General features: G+C 42.7%; 3 protein-coding genes across 3 annotated transcripts; all 3 read left to right on the top strand.

The window, feature by feature from the left end:
* The first annotated feature begins 156 nt into the window (after positions 1–156).
* On the top strand, positions 157–2,392 carry LOC144465119 (tripartite motif-containing protein 16-like). The gene has a single exon (XM_078173439.1). It carries the CDS (start codon positions 245–247, stop codon positions 1,904–1,906), a length of 1,662 nt encoding a protein of 553 aa, XP_078029565.1. The 5' UTR covers positions 157–244; the 3' UTR covers positions 1,907–2,392.
* A 5,640-nt stretch (positions 2,393–8,032) lies between these two features.
* Positions 8,033–11,476, top strand: LOC144465120 (tripartite motif-containing protein 16-like). Its single transcript, XM_078173440.1, has 2 exons — positions 8,033–9,701; positions 11,315–11,476. Exons 1-2 carry the CDS (start codon positions 8,057–8,059, stop codon positions 11,374–11,376), a joined length of 1,707 nt encoding a protein of 568 aa, XP_078029566.1. The 5' UTR covers positions 8,033–8,056; the 3' UTR covers positions 11,377–11,476.
* A 4,452-nt stretch (positions 11,477–15,928) lies between these two features.
* On the top strand, positions 15,929–17,854 carry LOC144465121 (tripartite motif-containing protein 16-like). Its single transcript, XM_078173441.1, has one exon. It carries the CDS (start codon positions 15,929–15,931, stop codon positions 17,609–17,611), a length of 1,683 nt encoding a protein of 560 aa, XP_078029567.1. The 3' UTR covers positions 17,612–17,854.
* The last annotated feature ends 3,696 nt before the right edge of the window (positions 17,855–21,550 follow it).

Genomic DNA, 21,550 nt, shown 5'->3' with positions numbered 1-21,550 from the left:
ATGACTCAGAGCTTGATGAGCCCTCCCTCCTCTTCCTGCTCTCACACACACAGCCAGCTCCACTCTGTCCACACATTTCCTTGTTCCCTCCCCTTCAGATCTACAGTGTGTAACCAACACTGTGGTGACGTCACAGAGCTGACAGACTCCATTCACTGCAGGAACACATGATGTTTAGATCAGAGCTCAAACTAGTTTCACTTCTCAGAGAGTGAAACTCACACAGTCACTGCCACGAGGTGAAATGGCGCAGAAAGGAGTTGAGCTGGACCGAGAAACCTTCTCTTGTTCCATCTGTCTGGATCTACTGAAGGATCCGGGGACTCTTCCCTGTGGACACAGCTACTGCATCAACTGTATTCAAAGCTTCTGGGATGGAGAGGATGAGAAGAGAATCTACAGCTGCCCTCAGTGTAGGCAGAGCTTCACACCGAGGCCTGTCCTGAGGAAAAACACCATGTTAACAGATTTAGTGGAGAAACTGAAGAAGACTGGACTCCAAGCTGCTCCTGCTGATCACTGCTATGCTGGAGCTGAAGATGTGTCCTGTGATGTCTGCACTGGGAGGAAACTGAAAGCCTTCAAGTCCTGTCTGCAGTGTGTGGCCTCTTACTGTGAGAAACACCTCCAGCCTCATCGTGACTCGGCTACATTCAAGAAACACAAGCTGGCGGAGCCCTCCAAGAAGCTGCAGGAGAACATCTGCTCTCGTCATGATGAGGTGATGAAGATGTTCTGCCGCACTGATCAGCAGTGTATCTGTTATCTCTGCTCTGTGGATGAACATAAAGGCCACGACACAGTGTCAGCTGCAGCAGAAAGGACTGAGAGGCAGAGAGAGCTGGAGGGGAGTCGACAAAACATCCAGCAGAGAATCCAGGACACAGAGAAAGATGTGAAGCTGCTCCAACAGGAGGTGGAGGCTATCAGTCGCTCTGCTGATAAAGCAGTGGAGCACAGTGAGAAGATCTTCACTGAGCTGATCCGTCTCATGGAGAAAAGACGCTCTGATGTGAAGCAGCAGCTCAGATGGCAGCAGGAAACTGAAGTGAGTCGAGTCAAAGAGCTTCAGGAGAAGCTGGAGCAGGAGATCACTGAGCTGAAGAGGAAAGACGCTGAGCTGAAGCAGCTCTCACACACAGAGGATCACAAGCAGTTTCTACACAACTACCCCTCACTGTCAGCACTCAGTGAAGCCACACACTCATCCAGCATCAACATCCGTCCTCACCGCTACTTTGAGGACGTGACAGCGGCTGTGTCAGGAGTCAGAGATAAACTACAGGACGCCCTGAGGGACACATGGACAAACGTCTCACTGACAGTGACTGAAGTGGATGTTTTACTGCCACAACCAGAGCCCAAGACCAGAGCTGAGTTCTTCAGATATTCACGTCACATCACACTGGATCCAAACACAGCATTCACAGAGCTGTTATTATCTGAGGGGAACAGGAAAGTGACAGTAATGAGACAACAACAGTTTTATTCTAAACACCCAGACAGATTCACTGGATGGTCTCAGGTCCTGAGTAGAGAGAGTCTGACTGGACGTTGTTACTGGGAGGTGGAGTGGAGAGGAGGAGTTTATGTGGCAGTCGCATACAAGAATATCAGCAGAGCAGGGGATGAATGTTTATTTGGATTCAATGACAAATCTTGGATGTTATATTGTGCCAATAACAGTTATAACTTTTATCACAACAAAGTCCAAACTCCCGTCTCAGGTCCTCGGTCCTCCAGAGTAGGAGTGTACCTGGATCACAGTGCAGGTATTCTGTCCTTCTACAGCGTCTCTGAAACCATGACTCTCCTCCGCAGAGTCCAGACCACATTCACTCAGCCTCTCTATGCTGGACTTTGTCTTCATCCTGATTCCACAGCTGAGTTGTGTCAAGTCAAATAGTCAGAAGTCATTTAAGGGTTAAACTCTGTGTTTGGTCTCCATGTTTGTTGCTGACAGCTGATTGTTGTGGCGTTTCTTCACTGCACACAGATCAGCTGTCAGTCAAACATTGTGGGCGGGACTTTGACATCTTCTCCTGAGTTGTTGTGTAAATGTTTGAGTGTGTGTAGGTGGCGCTCCTTCCTGTGTGTGTCACCTCCTTTATCCTCCACACTTTGTTGTCTTTGTGTTCATCTGTAAAGAAATGTATAATCACATTTATTTGTTTGGCAGACCAAATGTTGTTGTTATGAGGTTTTATAGAAGTGTAATGATCCTGATCATAATCAATAAGGACATCATTCATTATTGTCTTGTACACAGCTGAGATTCTTGTGTGGATGAAGTGAATCTGAACATGAAATCACTGAACAAGAGTCATTTAATAGTGTTTGCTTTCTGTTTTTGTGTCCATGAACATCAAATAAATTTGGATGCAGATCATAATTTGTGTCGTCACAAGTCATTCAAGTGAAATTTGTTATTTAAATCTTTGTTTTGATCAGATGTGGCCAGCACAAACATGATTTGTTCCTGAGCTTGATGAGGTCTCATTTTAATTTTTAAAACTTTGATTTTAAACATGTATAAATGTTGATATGACAGAATTGATCTGGGAGAAATGTTCTCAGCAGACAGCACCTAACAGAGACACTAGGAAACCAAACACTACCACAGTGACAGTGAGTGACTCAGCTTTTATAACACGTGAAATATCTGAACTCCAACAACAAATGTAAAAATGAGCAGCTTATATCAGGTCCAGTCATAAAATCATGACATGAAAATATGATTCTTTACTTTGGTTCCAAGTGTTTCCATGTTCTTTAATCAGAATTCAACAAGTCAGAGACATTTGAACGTTTAGCCTCAAATCTCACATTCCCAAATACTATGTCTTATCTCTCCCATCTTTCCCATGTGACCTGAATGCAGCATCAGTGTTTCAGGGTGTGACTCCTGTCAACAAACGCGCACCAGGGCCGGCTCTTGGCATCGGCCATATAGGCAGTCGCCTAGGGTGCCACATGCTGGCAGGGGCGCAGCTGCAAGCCCTCAAAAAAAAGAAAAAATAAATAGAATGAATAAAATGAAATAAATACTACTAATAATTTGCAGCCACGACTGGCGCCCTTTCCTCATACTCTGTCTTGAAAAAAAGAACAAATAAAGAAAAAGTAAACAACAACAACAACTCCCCTGTTGTTTGTCATTATTTGACCTGGCCCTGAACCTGTCCTGCACCGTGCTCAGTCATGTCACTGTGGGAAAGGGGGGTGGGACGAGTTATCTGTGCGCATCTCAGGTAGGTAGGTTGTGACTGACAGACAACAAGAGGTCATAAATTGTCAAATTATTGGGTTATCATCATGAAAAGAACTCCAAGCCCTCAGGTGCGCCCAGATAATGATGTGATCGCTGCCAAGGATTGAGTTAAGCTGCTGAGCTGGTTTATTGCTGTTTGTATCTGGTTAACTTCTGGCTGCTTAGTGCTCCTCCTCTTACTCAGCACATTAGATATTGTGCTGGAAGTGTGACAATATAACTGTAGTGCAACCTCTTTTATTTTAGTCATTCATAATCACAACTAGATTATAATTCATGTTATGTTGAACACATCACTGGTGCAAGTAGTAGTCTGTCTGCTGCAGCTACATGTTTTGCTTGTACTGTACAGTAAGAGGTAAATCTACTCCACATCTGTCCAGATGCACTGAGAAAAGTTTTGAACAAGAAGCCCCGAGAAGCTGCTGCAGAGGGGCCTTCTCTGACACCTCCTCCACTCACTGAAGAATGTAAGTTTAGCCAATTATTTGTGGTCTCTGACACACTGCTATGTTGTCATTTTTATCATTATTAATATTATTATTATAATGTCATTATTATTACTGTTGAATGTTCCAGGTTAACCTTGTTATTAATTACAGTAAATGTAGGTCAAATAAAATAAAGTCTATTTGTACAGTGCTTCACTTTATATGAAGTAGAATGACACAACAGACTTAAAGCAGTAGTGTAACAGTATGGATGTACTGTCTGTTTGAATCCAGCTACAAGTCAGGCAACAAGCAGCAGCACGGCTGGATTCAGCACACCACCTCACTACCTCACGACTTCCAGTGAGACACAGCCTGAATCAGGTGAGTTCTGTAACTGTATGTTACTGCTGCAGTCATGTTTCTAATGTAAATATGGCCACATCCAGAGACATGTTTGTTGTTTCTATCAAATATTCACAAATACTCTTACCACAATATTCACATCACTTACACATGCAACTCATCCTGGCCTGTACATCTGGAATGTTTTCGTCCATTTGTCCACACATGGAGGCTATGAAAGTCTATTTTTACAATGTCAGTAAGTTGGCCAAGCCTTTAAACATTTATAAAGCTCCATAGGGACGGAAAACAATGGGAACTGTAGCTTGCACACAGATCCCAATTTTCATTTGAATGCAATATTGCCACATATTTGACTTTGTTAAAAGGAGTCCATTCAAGAATACCAACACTATCTATTACCAAAATCTGTCTCACATACTTCTATTATTATGGTAAAAGTAGCACAATAAAATAAATTTAATGACAAATACAGTTTACAGAGGAAATATGGCCTAACTCAAAATATAATCAAAGTATAGTGCAACTATCAATATTTATTCAACTTGTCTACAGGACATATTAACACTAGAATAGCTAATCCTCCTTCAAAAAAGTTAAACTAGGGGGTGGGGGCACCGAACCCTAATCCCGCCTAGGGCACCAAAGTGGCTAGAGCCGGCTTTGACGCACACAGTGTGATATTACACATATTGAAATGTCTCTTTACTGATGTTGTGTGAAGCTGCCAAAGGCTGAGTGAACTCTGGACTTGTCTTCCTGCAGTGAACATCACAGCAGGTGAACAAGTGAAATGTGAAAAGTGATGCTCAACACAAGAGGGCGCCTTCATCCTGCTAAGCAGGGAGGTAGAGGAGGTTAAAGCTCCTCCACTCACTTTGTCTGCATGTTTTAGTTTTTAGACTCATGAAACCATTTGATAATAAACACACATGGTGTCACACATGGTGCTAAATTGTGTCAGACCACTAAACGTTCAGGTTTCCTTAAATATACACTCAGTCCTCTCTGTGTGAAGATCAGGCAGCCAGTGATGGTCAAAGGTTGAAATGTATGAGGAGCGTCTGGTGTGCTGCTGATTAAAGAAGCTCCTGGTTTCACCTACATTTATTAAACACACTCTCCTCACACCACTGCTGCAGAGAAACTACATGATTCAAATATGTGCCACCTTTTGCAGAGTCCCCCTCACACAGAAGGCCAACCAGTGCCACATCATCAGCAGTGTGTTTGAGTTTCAACTCATTGGTTTACAGAGAAAAGAACAGAGGTGATAAAATGGCACCTGGTGATGCACCTGTGTTCACACTCCTCTCTGACACCTCACCTTTACACACATGCTAGGATTTCATGATTTAAATTACAAAAAGCTGAAATGATTGTCTTTATTAATGTTTGTTTGGCTCATGATCCTCACTGACTGAAGGTGACACTTTAGTTTGACCTCCTTTATTTCAACTAATAAACACCACACAGTGTTTTGAATTCAAGGTCATCATTTAATATCAACAGTTTTCCTCACAATCACAGTCATGATGAAAATAAAAAGTTTAAGTGACCTCAGTGTGATTTGCTGCGAGAAAACTATAAATATTAATCAAATGCAAAAAACAATATTCTACAGATCCATCCATCAGTCATCAATCAGTTCATGGTGAAAACATGAGATGTTTGGAAGATGTTGGATTTTGGGTACCTCACTGCACAAATTCAAACCGCCAAAAAATCAGTGTCATGTGTCGTCAGTGTTTGACAACAACTGACGCTGGCATCAGACATTGTCCTGACATTGAATTTTGGTAAACAGACATCACAACCAAAATTCAACCAAATATAAACATTGGAAAACGTTGGTGACCAGCTGGGATGTCAAGAACCCTAAAATCCTTCTACATTGAACAAAAATATAAACGCAAAACTTTTGTTTTTGCTCCCATTTTTCGTGAGCTGGACTCAAAGATCTAAAACTTTTTCTACATACACAAAAGACCATTTCCCTCAAATATTGTTCACAAATCTGTCTAAATCTGTGTTAGTGAGCACTTCTCCTTTGCCGAGATAATCCATCCCACCTCACAGGTGTGGCATATCAAGATGCTGATTAGACAGCATGAATATTGCACAGGTGTGCCTTAGGCTGGCCACAATAAAAGGCCACTCTGAAATGTGCAGTTTTGCTTTATTCGGGGGGGGGGGGGGGGGTCAGAAAACCAGTCAGTATCTGGTGTGACCACCATTTGCCTCACGCAGTGCAACACATCTCCTTCGCATAGAGTTGATCAGGTTGTTGATTGTGGCCTGTGGAATGTTGGTCCACTCCTCTTCAGTGGCTGTGTGAAGCTGCTGGATATTGGCAGGAACTGGAACACGCTGTCGTATACGCCGATCCAGAGCATCCCAAACATGCTCAATGGGTGACATGTCCGGTGAGTATGCTGGCCATGCAAGAACTGGGATGTTTTCAGCTTCCAGGAATTGTGTACAGATCCTTGCAACATGGGGCCGTGCATTATCATGCTGCAACATGAGGTGATGGTCGTGGATGAATGGCACAACAATGGGCCTCAGGATCTCGTCACGGTATCTCTGTACATTCAAAATGCCATCAATAAAATGCACCTGTGTTCGTTGTCCATAACATACGCCTGCCCATACCATAACCCCACCGCCACCATAGGCCACTCGATCCACAACGTTGACATTAGCAAACCGCTCACCCACACAACGCCACACACACTGTCTGCCATCTGCCCTGAACAGTGAAAACCAGGATTCATCCATGAAGAGAACACCTCAACGTGCCAGACGCCATCGAATGTGAGCATTTACCCACTCAAGTCGGTTACGACGACGAACTGCAGTCAGGTCGAGACCCCGATGAGGACGACGAGCATGCAGATGATCTTCCCTGAGACGGTTTCTGACAGTTTGTGCAGAAATTCTTTGGTTATGCAAACCGATTGTTGCAGCAGCTGTCCGGGTGGCTGGTCTCAGACGATCTTGGAGGTGAACATGCTGGATGTGGACGTCCTGGGCTGGTGTGGTTACACGTGGTCTGCGGTTGTGAGGCCGGTTGGAGATGGCTTATGGTAGAGAAATGAACATTCAATTCACGGGCAACAGCTCTGGTGGACATGCCAATTGCACGCTCCCTCAAAACTTGCAACATCTGTGGCATTGTGCTGTGTGATAAAACTGAACATTTTAGAGTGGCCTTTTATTGTGGCCAGCCTAAGGCACACCTGTGCAATAATCATGCTGTCTAATCAGCATCTTGATATGCCACACCTGTGAGGTGGGATGGATTATCTCGGCAAAGGAGAAGTGCTCACTAACACAGATTTAGATAGATTTGTGAACGATATTTGAGGGAAATGGTCTTTTGTGTGTATAGAAAAAGTTTTAGATCTTTGAGTCCAGCTCACGAAAAATGGGAGCAAAAACAAAAATGTTGCGTTTATATTTTTGTTCAGTGTATCTTTACAGCTGATATGGTGACTGTGGTTATAGCTATTATCTAATTATTGCTCAGAGTTCTGCATTGATAGTTTGGTTTATTTCATGAGACTGGTTTAATCAACTAACTATCATTTTTCCTTTTTCCGGAATGCTGCTGAAAACTGAATATTTTACTGAAAATGGTCGATAAACATTTTTAATAATTATTATTTCCGATAGACTTTTGAATCCTTTGAACTACGAGTTTCCAACAACTGCATTAACTTTACTTGAAAAAGTGAAACATTTAACTAACATGAAATGTCTAACTGTGTGAGCTGAGTGTCGTAGTTTGAATCTGTTCTTACTGCCTGTTGTAAATGTCAGATAACACACCCTGCCTCTCACCACTCCTTGTGGAATGCAGCAAAGCCTGAAAAGACTTCCCTCTCCTCCCTCCTCCTGAAGCCAGCTCGTCTCTATCAACAGATTTGTTTTTCTGATCAGAGAGAATAAAACTATTTGACAGTCACCATCACTGAGAGGTGAAATGGCGCAGAAAGGAGTTGAGCTGGACCGAGAAACCTTCTCTTGTTCCATCTGTCTGGATCTACTGAAGGATCCGGTGGCTCTTCCCTGTGGACACAGCTACTGCATCAACTGTATTCAAAGCTTCTGGGATGGAGAGGATGAGAAGAGAATCTACAGCTGCCCTCAGTGTAGGCAGAGCTTCACACCGAGGCCTGTCCTGATGAAAAACACCATGTTAGCAGTTTTAGTGGAGCAACTGAAGAAGACTGGACTCCAAGCTGCTCCTGCTGATCACTGCTATGCTGGAGCTGAAGATGTGGCCTGTGATGTCTGCACTGGGAGGAAACTGAAAGCCTTCAAGTCCTGTCTACAGTGTGTGGCCTCTTACTGTGAGAAACACCTCCAGCCTCATTGTGACTCGGCTCCATTACAGAAACACAAGCTGGTGGAGCCCTCCAAGAAGCTGCAGCAGAACATCTGCTCTCGTCATGATGAGGTGATGAAGATGTTCTGCCGCACTGATCAGCAGTGTATCTGTTATCTCTGCTCTGTGGAAGAACATAAAGGCCATGACACAGTGTCAGCTGCAGCAGAAAGGACTGAGAGGCAGAGAGAGCTGGAGGGGAGTCGACAAAACATCCAGCAGAGAATCCAGGACACAGAGAAAGATGTGAAGCTGCTCCAACAGGAGGTGGAGGCTATCAGTCGCTCTGCTGATAAAGCAGTGGAGCACAGTGAGAAGATCTTCACTGAGCTGATCCGTCTCATGGAGAAAAGACGCTCTGATGTGAAGCAGCAGCTCAGATGGCAGCAGGAAACTGAAGTGAGTCGAGTCAAAGAGCTTCAGGAGAAGCTGGAGCAGGAGATCACTGAGCTGAAGAGGAAAGACGGTGAGCTGGAGCAGCTCTCACACACAGAGGATCACACCCAGTTTCTACACAACTACCCCTCACTGTCAGCACTCAGTGAAGCCACACACTCATCCAGCATCAACATCCGTCCTCTCCGCTACTTTGAGGATGTGACAGCAGCTGTGTCAGCAATCGAAGATAAACTACAGGACGCTCTGAGGGACACATGGACAAATGTCTCACTGACAGGGACTGAAGTGAATGTTTTACTGCCACAACCAGAGTCCACGACCAGAGCTGAGTTCTTCAGATATTCACTTCACATCACACTGGATCCAAACACAGCAAACACATGGCTGTTATTATCTGAGGGGAACAGGAAAGTGACATTCATGAGTCAACAACAGTCTTATTCCCATCACCCAGACAGATTCACTGGATGGGCTCAGGTCCTGAGTAGAGAGAGTCTGACTGGACGTTGTTACTGGGAGGTGGAGTGGAGAGGAGGAGTTTATGTAGCAGTTGCATACAAGAATATCAGACGAGCAGGGAGGGGGGATGATGAATGTAGATTTGGATACAATGACAAATCTTGGGTGTTAAGATGTGACAATAACAGTTATGAGTTTTATCACAACACACTCAAAACTCGTGTCTCAGGTCCTCGGTCCTCCAGAGTAGGAGTGTACCTGGATCACAGTGCAGGTATTCTGTCCTTCTACAGCGTCTCTGAAACCATGACTCTCCTCCACAGAGTCCAGACCACATTCACTCAGCCTCTCTATGCTGGACTACGTCTTTATTCTATTAATTGCACAGCTGAGTTGTGTCAAGTCAAATAGTCAGAAGTCATTTAAGGGTTAAACTCTGTGTTTGGTCTCCATGTTTGTTGCTGACAGCTGATTGTTGTGGCGTTTCTTCACTGCACACAGATCAGCTGTCAGTCAAACATTGTGGGCGGGACTTTGACATCTTCTCCTGAGTTGTTGTGTAAATGTTTGAGTGTGTGTAGGTGGCGCTCCTTCCTGTGTGTGTCACCTCCTTTATCTTCCACACTTTGTTGTCTTTGTGTTCATCTGTAAAGAAATGTATAATCACATTTATTTGTTTGGCAGACCAAATGTTGTTGTTATGAGGTTTTATAGAAGTGAAATGATCCTGATCATAATCAATAAGGACATCATTCATTATTGTCTTGTACACAGCTGAGATTCTTGTGTGGATGAAGTGAATCTGAACATGAAATCACTGAACAAGAGTCATTTAATAGTGTTTGCTTTCTGTTTTTGTGTCCATGAACATCAAATAAATTTGGATGCAGATCATAATTTGTGTCGTCACAAGTCATTCAAGTGAAATTTGTTATTTAAATCTTTGTTTTGATCAGATGTGGCCAGCACAAACATGATTTGTTCCTGAGCTTGATGAGGTCTCATTTTAATTTTTAAAACTTTGATTTTAAACATGTATAAATGTTGATATGACAGAATCGATCTGGGAGAAATGTTCTCAGCAGACAGCACCTAACAGAGACACTAGGAAACCAAACACTACCACAGTGACAGTGAGTGACTCAGCTTTTATAACACGTGAAATATCTGAACTCCAACAACAAATGTAAAAATGAGCAGCTTATATCAGGTCCAGTCATAAAATCATGACATGAAAATATGATTCTTTACATTTGGTTCCAAGTGTTTCCATGTTCTTTAATCAGAATTCAACAAATCAGAGACATTTGAACGTTTAGCCTCAAATCTCACATTCCCAAATACTATATCTTATCTCTCCCATCTTTCCCATGTGACCTGAATGCAGCATCAGTGTTTCAGGGTGTGACTCCTGTCAACAAACGCACACCAGGGCCGGCTCTTGGCATCGGCCATATAGGCAGTCGCCTAGGGTGCCACATGCTGGCAGGGGCGCAGCTGCAAGCCCTCAAAAAATAAAATAAAATAGAATAAATAAAATAAAATAAATACTACTAATAATTTGCAGCCACGACTGGCGCCCTTTCCTCATACTCTGTCTTGAAAAAAAGAACAAATAAAGAAAAAGTAAACAACAACAACAACAACCCCCCTGTTGTTTGTCATTATTTGACCTGGCCCTGAACCTGTCCTGCACCGTGCTCAGTCATGTCACTGTGGGAAAGGGGGGTGGGACGAGTTATCTGTGCGCATCTCAGGTAGGTAGGTTGTGACTGACAGACAACAAGAGGTCATAAATTGTCAAATTATTGGGTTATCATCATGAAAAGACCTCCAAGCCCTCAGGTGCGCCCAGATAATGATGTGATCGCTGCCAAGGATTGAGTTAAGCTGCTGAGCTGGTTTATTGCTGTTTGTATCTGGTTAACTTCTGGCTGCTTAGTGCTCCTCCTCTTACTCAGCACATTAGATATTGTGCTGGAATTCCATAACAAATTGGGACAACTGTAAAACTAATGTGTGACAATATAACTGTAGTGCAACCTCTTTTATTTTAGTCATTCATAATCACAACTAGATAATAATTCATGTTATGTTGAACACATCACTGGTGCAAGTAGTAGTCTGTCTGCTGCAGCTACATGTTTTGCTTGTACTGTACAGTAAGAGATAAATCTACTCCACATCTGTCCAGATGCACTGAGAAAAGTTTTGAACAAGAAGCCCCGAGAAGCTGCTGCAGAGGGGCCTTCTCTGACACCTCCTCCACTCGCTGAAGAATGTAAGTTTAGCCAATTATTTGTGGTCTCTGACACACTGCTATGTTGTCATTTTTATCATTATTAATATTATTATTATAATGTCATTATTATTACTGTTGAATGTTCCAGGTTAACCTTGTTATTAATTACAGTAAATGTAGGTCAAATAAAATAAAGTCTATTTGTACAGTGCTTCACTTTATATGAAGTAGAATGACACAACAGACTTAAAGCAGTGGTGTAACAGTATGGATGTACTGTCTGTTTGAATCCAGCTACAAGTCAGGCAACAAGCAGCAGCATGGCTGGATTCAGCACACCACCTCACTACCTCACGACTTCCAGTGAGACACAGCCTGAATCAGGTGAGTTCTGTAACTGTATGTTACTGCTGCAGTCATGTTTCTAATGTAAATATGGCCACATCCAGAGACATGTTTGTTGTTTCTATCAAATATTCACAAATACTCTTACCACAATATTCACATCACTTACACATGCAACTCATCCTGGCCTGTACATCTGGAATGTTTTCGTCCATTTGTCCACACATGGAGGCTATGAAAGTCTATTTTTACAATGTCAGTAAGTTGGCCAAGCCTTTAAACATTTATAAAGCTCCATAGGGACGGAAAACAATGGGAACTGTAGCTTGCACACAGATCCCAATTTTCATTTGAATGCAATATTGCCACATATTTGACTTTGTTAAAAGGAGTCCATTCAAGAATACCAACACTATCTATTACCAAAATCTGTCTTCCATACTTCTATTATTATGGTAAAAGTAGCACAATAAAATATATTTGATGACAAATACAGTTTACAGAGGAAATATGGCCTAACTCAAAATATAATCAAAGTATAGTGCAACTATCAATATTTATTCAACTTGTCTACAGGACATATTAACGCTAGAATAGCTAATCCTCCTTCAAAAAAGTTAAACTAGGGGGTGGGGGCACCGAACCCTAATCCCGCCTAGGGCACCAAAGTGGCTAGAGCACACAGTGTGATATTACACACACAAACATTGTGATATTACACATATTGAAATGTCTCTTTACTGATGTTGTGTGAAGCTGCCAAAGGCTGAGTGAACTCTGGACTTGTCTTCCTGCAGTGAACATCACAGCAGGTGAACAAGTGAAATGTGAAAAGTGATGCTCAACACAAGAGGGCGCCTTCATCCTGCTAAGCAGGGAGGTAGAGGAGGTTAAAGCTCCTCCACTCACTTTGTCTGCATGTTTTAGTTTTTAGACTCATGAAACCATTTGATAATAAACACACATGGTGTCACACATGGTGCTAAATTGTGTCAGACCACTAAACGTTCAGGTTTCCTTAAATATACACTCAGTCCTCTCTGTGTGAAGATCAGGCAGCCAGTGATGGTCAAAGGTTGAAATGTATGAGGAGCGTCTGGTGTGCTGCTGATTAAAGAAGCTCCTGGTTTCACCTACATTTATTAAACACACTCTCCTCACACCACTGCTGCAGAGAAACTACATGATTCAAATATGTGCCACCTTTTGCAGAGTCCCCCTCACACAGAAGGCCAACCAGTGCCACATCATCAGCAGTGTGTTTGAGTTTCAACTCATTGGTTTACAGAGAAAAGAACAGAGGTGATAAAATGGCACCTGGTGATGCACCTGTGTTCACACTCCTCTCTGACACCTCACCTTTACACACATGCTAGGATTTCATGATTTAAATTACAAAAAGCTGAAATGATTGTCTTTATTAATGTTTGTTTGGCTCATGATCCTCACTGACTGAAGGTGACACTTTAGTTTGACCTCCTTTATTTCAACTAATAAACACCACACAGTGTTTTGATTTCAAGGTCATCATTTAATATCAACAGTTTTCCTCACAATCACAGTCATGATGAAAATAAAAAGTTTAAGTGACCTCAGTGTGATTTGCTGCGAGAAAACTATAAATATTAATCAAATGCAAAAAACAATATTCTACAGATCCATCCATCAGTCATCAATCAGTTCATGGTGAAAACATGAGATGTTTGGAAGATGTTGGATTTTGGGTACCTCACTGCACAAATTCAAACCGCCAAAAAATCAGTGTCATGTGTCGTCAGTGTTTGACAACAACTGACGCTGGCATCAGACATTGTCCTGACATTGAATTTTGGTAAACAGACATCACAACCAAAATTCAACCAAATATAAACATTGGAAAACGTTGGTGACCAGCTGGGATGTCAAGAACCCTAAAATCCTTCTACATTGAACAAAAATATAAACGCAAAACTTTTGTTTTTGCTCCCATTTTTCGTGAGCTGGACTCAAAGATCTAAAACTTTTTCTACATACACAAAAGACCATTTCCCTCAAATATTGTTCACAAATCTGTCTAAATCTGTGTTAGTGAGCACTTCTCCTTTGCCGAGATAATCCATCCCACCTCACAGGTGTGGCATATCAAGATGCTGATTAGACAGCATGAATATTGCGCAGGTGTGCCTTAGGCTGGCCACAATAAAAGGCCACTCTGAAATGTGCAGTTTTGCTTTATTCGGGGGGGGGGGGGGGGGGGTCAGAAAACCAGTCAGTATCTGGTGTGACCACCATTTGCCTCACGCAGTGCAACACATCTCCTTCGCATAGAGTTGATCAGGTTGTTGATTGTGGCCTGTGGAATGTTGGTCCACTCCTCTTCAGTGGCTGTGTGAAGCTGCTGGATATTGGCAGGAACTGGAACACGCTGTCGTATACGCCGATCCAGAGCATCCCAAACATGCTCAATGGGTGACATGTCCGGTGAGTATGCTGGCCATGCAAGAACTGGGATGTTTTCAGCTTCCAGGAATTGTGTACAGATCCTTGCAACATGGGGCCGTGCATTATCATGCTGCAACATGAGGTGATGGTCGTGGATGAATGGCACAACAATGGGCCTCAGGATCTCGTCACGGTATCTCTGTACATTCAAAATGCCATCAATAAAATGCACCTGTGTTCGTTGTCCATAACATACGCCTGCCCATACCATAACCCCACCGCCACCATAGGCCACTCGATCCACAACGTTGACATTAGCAAACCGCTCACCCACACAACGCCACACACACTGTCTGCCATCTGCCCTGAACAGTGAAAACCAGGATTCATCCATGAAGAGAACACCTCAACGTGCCAGACGCCATCGAATGTGAGCATTTACCCACTCAAGTCGGTTACAACGACGAACTGCAGTCAGGTCGAGACCCCGATGAGGACGACGAGCATGCAGATGATCTTCCCTGAGACGGTTTCTGACAGTTTGTGCAGAAATTCTTTGGTTATGCAAACCGATTGTTGCAGCAGCTGTCCGGGTGGCTGGTCTCAGACGATCTTGGAGGTGAACATGCTGGATGTGGACGTCCTGGGCTGGTGTGGTTACACGTGGTCTGCGGTTGTGAGGCCGGTTGGAGATGGCTTATGGTAGAGAAATGAACATTCAATTCACGGGCAACAGCTCTGGTGGACATGCCAATTGCACGCTCCCTCAAAACTTGCAACATCTGTGGCATTGTGCTGTGTGATAAAACTGAACATTTTAGAGTGGCCTTTTATTGTGGCCAGCCTAAGGCACACCTGTGCAATAATCATGCTGTCTAATCAGCATCTTGATATGCCACACCTGTGAGGTGGGATGGATTATCTCGGCAAAGGAGAAGTGCTCACTAACACAGATTTAGATAGATTTGTGAACGATATTTGAGGGAAATGGTCTGTTGTGTGTATAGAAAAAGTTTTAGATCTTTGAGTCCAGCTCACGAAAAATGGGAGCAAAAACAAAAATGTTGCGTTTATATTTTTGTTCAGTGTATCTTTACAGCTGATATGGTGACTGTGGTTATAGCTATTATCTAATTATTGCTCAGAGTTCTGCATTGATAGTTTGGTTTATTTCATGAGACTGGTTTAATCAACTAACTATCATTTTTCCTTTTTCCGGAATGCTGCTGAAAACTGAATATTTTACTGAAAATGGTCGATAAACATTTTTAATAATTATTATTTCCGATAGACTTTTGAATCCTTTGAACTACGAGTTTCCAACAACTGCATTAACTTTACTTGAAAAAGTGAAACATTTAACTAACATGAAATGTCTAACTGTGTGAGCTGAGTGTCGTAGTTTGAATCTGTTCTTACTGCCTGTTGTAAATGTCAGATAACACACCCTGCCTCTCACCACTCCTTGTGGAATGCAGCAAAGCCTGAAAAGACTTCCCTCTCCTCCCTCCTCCTGAAGCCAGCTCGTCTCTATCAACAGATTTGTTTTTCTGATCAGAGAGAATAAAACTATTTGACAGTCACCATCACTGAGAGGTGAAATGGCGCAGAAAGGAGTTGAGCTGGACCGAGAAACCTTCTCTTGTTCCATCTGTCTGGATCTACTGAAGGATCCGGGGGCTCTTCCCTGTGGACACAGCTACTGCATCAACTGTATTCAAAGCTTCTGGGATGGAGAGGATGAGAAGAGAATCTACAGCTGCCCTCAGTGTAGGCAGAGCTTCACACCGAGGCCTGTCCTGAGGAAAAACACCATGTTAGCAGTTTTAGTGGAGCAACTGAAGAAGACTGGACTCCAAGCTGCTCCTGCTGATCACTGCTATGCTGGAGCTGAAGATGTGGCCTGTGATGTCTGCACTGGGAGGAAACTGAAAGCCTTCAAGTCCTGTCTGCAGTGTGTGGCCTCTTACTGTGAGAAACACCTCCAGCCTCATCGTGACTCGGCTCCATTACAGAAACACAAGCTGGTGGAGCCCTCCAAGAAGCTGCAGGAGAACATCTGCTCTCGTCATGATGAGGTGATGAAGATGTTCTGCCGCACTGATCAGCAGTGTATCTGTTATCTCTGCTCTGTGGATGAACATAAAGGCCACGACACAGTGTCAGCTGCAGCAGAAAGGACTGAGAGGCAGAGAGAGCTGGAGGGGAGTCGACAAAACATCCAGCAGAGAATCCAGGACACAGAGAAAGATGTGAAGCTGCTCCAACAGGAGGTGGAGGCTATCAGTCGCTCTGCTGATAAAGCAGTGGAGCACAGTGAGAAGATCTTCACTGAGCTGATCCGTCTCATGGAGAAAAGACGCTCTGATGTGAAGCAGCAGCTCAGATGGCAGCAGGAAACTGAAGTGAGTCGAGTCAAAGAGCTTCAGGAGAAGCTGGAGCAGGAGATCACTGAGCTGAAGAGGAAAGACGCTGAGCTGAAGAAGCTCTCACACACAGAGGATCACACCCAGTTTCTACACAACTACCCCTCACTGTCAGCACTCAGTGAAGCCACACACTCATCCAGCATCAACATCCGTCCTCGCCACTACTTTGAGGACGTGACAGCGGCTGTGTCAGGAGTCAGAGGTAAACTACAGGACGCTCTGAGGGACACATGGACAAACGCCTCACTGACAGGGACTGAAGTGGATGTTTTACTGCCACAACCAGAGCCCAAGACCAGAGCTGAGTTCTTCAGATATTCACGTCACATCACACTGGATCCAAACACAGCAAACACATGGCTGTTATTATCTGAGGGGAACAGGAAAGTGACAGTAATGAGACAACAACAGTCTTATTCTAAACACCCAGACAGATTCACTGGATGTTGTCAGGTCCTGAGTAGAGAGAGTCTGACTGGACGTTGTTACTGGGAGGTGGAGTGGAGAGGAGGAGTTTATGTAGCAGTCGCATACAAGAATATCAGCAGAGCAGGGTGGGGGGATGAATGTTTATTTGGACACAATGACAAATCTTGGATGTTAAGATGTGACAATAACAGTTATAACTTTTATCACAACAAAGTCAAAACTCGTGTCTCAGGTCCTCGGTCCTCCAGAGTAGGAGTGTACCTGGATCACAGTGCAGGTATTCTGTCCTTCTACAGCGTCTCTGAAACCATGACTCTCCTCCACAGAGTCCAGACCACATTCACTCAGCCTCTGTATGCTGGACTTTGGCTTCATCCTGATTCCACAGCTGAGTTGTGTCAAGTCAAACAGTCAGAAGTCATTTAAGGGTTAAACTCTGTGTTTGGTCTCCATGTTTGTTGCTGACAGCTGATTGTTGTGGTGTTTCTTCACTGCACACAGATCAGCTGTCAGTCAAACATTGTGGGCGGGACTTTGACATCTTCTCCTGAGTTGTTGTGTAAATGTTTGAGTGTGTGTAGGTGGCGCTCCTTCCTGTGTGTGTCACCTCCTTTATCCTCCACACTTTGTTGTCTTTGTGTTCATCTGTAAAGAAATCTATAATCACATTTATTTGTTTGGCAGACCAAATGTTGTTGTTGTTATGGGGTTTTATAGAAGTGTAATGATCCTGATCATAATCAATAAGGACATCATTCATTATTGTCTTGTACACAGCTGAGATTCTTGTGTGGATGAAGTGAATCTGAACATGAAATCACTGAACAAGAGTCATTTAATAGTGTTTGCTTTCTGTTTTTGTGTCCATGAACATCAAATAAATTTGGATGCAGATCATAATTTGTGTCGTCACAAGTCATTCAAGTGAAATTTGTTATTTAAATCTTTGTTTTGATCAGATGTGGCCAGCACAAACATGATTTGTTCCTGAGCTTGATGAGGTCTCATTTTAATTTTTAAAACTTTGATTTTAAACATGTATAAATGTTGATATGACAGAATCGATCTGGGAGAAATGTTCTCAGCAGACAGCACCTAACAGAGACACTAGGAAACCAAACACTACCACAGTGACAGTGAGTGACTCAGCTTTTATAACGTGTGAAATATCTGAACTCCAACAACAAATGTAAAAATGAGCAGCTTATATCAGGTCCAGTCATAAAATCATGACATGAAAATATGATTCTTTACATTTGGTTCCAAGTGTTTCCATGTTCTTTAATCAGAATTCAACAAATCAGAGACATTTGAACGTTTAGCCTCAAATCTCACATTCCCAAATACTATGTCTTATCTCTCCCATCTTTCCCATGTGACCTGAATGCAGCATCAGTGTTTCAGGGTGTGACTCCTGTCAACAAACACACACCAGGGCCGGCTCTTGGCATCGGCCATATAGGCAGTCGCCTAGGGTGCCACATGCTGGCAGGGGCGCAGCTGCAAGCCCTCAAAAAAAAAAAAAATAAATAGAATGAATAAAATGAAATAAATACTACTAATAATTTGCAGCCACGACTGGCGCCCTTTCCTCATACTCTGTCTTGAAAAAAAGAACAAATAAAGAAAAAGTAAACAACAACAACAATCCCCCTGTTGTTTGTCATTATTTGACCTGGCCCTGAACCTGTCCTGCACCGTGCTCAGTCATGTCACTGTGGGAAAGGGGGGTGGGACGAGTTATCTGTGCGCATCTCAGGTAGGTAGGTTGTGACTGACAGACAACAAGAGGTCATAAATTGTCAAATTATTGGGTTATCATCATGAAAAGACCTCCAAGCCCTCAGGTGCGCCCAGATAATGATGTGATCGCTGCCAAGGATTGAGTTAAGCTGCTGAGCTGGTTTATTGCTGTTTGTATCTGGTTAACTTCTGGCTGCTTAGTGCTCCTCCTCTTACTCAGCACATTAGATATTGTGCTGGAAGTGTGACAATATAACTGTAGTGCAACCTCTTTTATTTTAGTCATTCATAATCACAACTAGATAATAATTCATGTTATGTTGAACACATCACTGGTGCAAGTAGTAGTCTGTCTGCTGCAGCTACATGTTTTGCTTGTACTGTACAGTAAGAGGTAAATCTACTCCACATCTGTCCAGATGCACTGAGAAAAGTTTTGAACAAGAAGCCCCGAGAAGCTGCTGCAGAGGGGCCTTCTCTGACACCTCCTCCACTCGCTGAAGAATGTAAGTTTAGCCAATTATTTGTGGTCTCTGACACACTGCTATGTTGTCATTTTTATCATTATTAATATTATTATTATTATAATGTCATTATTATTACTGTTGAATGTTCCAGGTTAACCTTGTTATTAATTACAGTAAATGTAGGTCAAATAAAATAAAGTCTATTTGTACAGTGCTTCACTTTATATGAAGTAGAATGACACAACAGACTTAAAGCAGTGGTGTAACAGTATGGATGTACTGTCTGTTTGAATCCAGCTACAAGTCAGGCAACAAGCAGCAGCACGGCTGGATTCAGCACACCACCTCACTACCTCACGACTTCCAGTGAGACACAGCCTGAATCAGGTGAGTTCTGTAACTGTATGTTACTGCTGCAGTCATGTTTCTAATGTAAATATGGCCACATCCAGAGACATGTTTGTTGTTTCTATCAAATATTCACAAATACTCTTACCACAATATTCACATCACTTACACATGCAACTCATCCTGGCCTGTACATCTGGAATGTTTTCGTCCATTTGTCCACACATGGAGGCTATGAAAGTCTGTTTTTACAATGTCAGTAAGTTGGCCAAGCCTTTAAACATTTATAAAGCTCCATAGGGACGGAAAACAATGGGAACTGTAGCTTGCACACAGATCCCAATTTTCATTTGAATGCAATATTGCCACATATTTGACTTTGTTAAAAGGAGTCCATTCAAGAATACCAACACTATCTATTACCAAAATCTGTCTTCCATACTTCTATTATTATGGTAAAAGTAGCACAATAAAATATATTTGATGACAAATACAGTTTACAGAGGAAATATGGCCTAACTCAAAATATAATCAAAGTATAGTGCAACTATCAATATTTATTCAACTTGTCTACAGGACATATTAACACTAGAATAGCTAATCCTCCTTCAAAAAAGTTAAACTAGGGGGTGGGGGCACCGAACCCTAATCCCGCCTAGGGCACCAAAGTGGCTAGAGCCGGCTTTGACGCACACAGTGTGATATTACACATATTGAAATGTCTCTTTACTGATGTTGTGTGAAGCTGCCAAAGGCTGAGTGAACTCTGGACTTGTCTTCCTGCAGTGAACATCACAGCAGGTGAACAAGTGAAATGTGAAAAGTGATGCTCAACACAAGAGGGCGCCTTCATCCTGCTAAGCAGGGAGGTAGAGGAGGTTAAAGCTCCTCCACTCACTTTGTCTGCATGTTTTAGTTTTTAGACTCATGAAACCATTTGATAATAAACACACATGGTGTCACACATGGTGCTAAATTGTGTCAGACCACTAAACGTTCAGGTTTCCTTAAATATACACTCAGTCCTCTCTGTGTGAAGATCAGGCAGCCAGTGATGGTCAAAGGTTGAAATGTATGAGGAGCGTCTGGTGTGCTGCTGATTAAAGAAGCTCCTGGTTTCACCTACATTTATTAAACACACTCTCCTCACACCACTGCTGCAGAGAAACTACATGATTCAAATATGTGCCACCTTTTGCAGAGTCCCCCTCACACAGAAGGCCAACCAGTGCCACATCATCAGCAGTGTGTTTGAGTTTCAACTCATTGGTTTACAGAGAAAAGAACAGAGGTGATAAAATGGCACCTGGTGATGCACCTGTGTTCACACTCCTCTCTGACACCTCACCTTTACACACATGCTAGGATTTCATGATTTAAATTACAAAAAGCTGAAATGATTGTCTTTATTAATGTTTGTTTGGCTCATGATCCTCACTGACTGAAGGTGACACTTTAGTTTGACCTCCTTTATTTCAACTAATAAACACCACACAGTGTTTTTATTTCAAGGTGATCATTTAATATGAACAACTGTCTCTACAAAGCTTTGATAGTTTTAAGCTAATTATGAAAATAAAAAGTTTGATATCTTTAAATCAGCTGTGGAAAACTAAAAATATTGTCAATGGCAAAAAACAAACAAACATGAATTCATATTAATCAACAAATGAAGTGCTGAATCAGCTGATCTGGTTCATTCGTCTCCTTCTGGATTCACACTTGCAACAAATAACTTGTTTGATATTTGTTCAAACCATCTGAAGCTTGAAATGCTGCTTTGGTTCAGGATGATACTCTGAAACTG

This window comes from Epinephelus lanceolatus, chromosome 12 (genome assembly GCF_041903045.1).
Source record: "Epinephelus lanceolatus isolate andai-2023 chromosome 12, ASM4190304v1, whole genome shotgun sequence".
Lineage (NCBI taxonomy): Eukaryota > Metazoa > Chordata > Actinopteri > Perciformes > Serranidae > Epinephelus > Epinephelus lanceolatus.
This window is presented reverse-complemented; position numbering and strand designations above follow the sequence as displayed.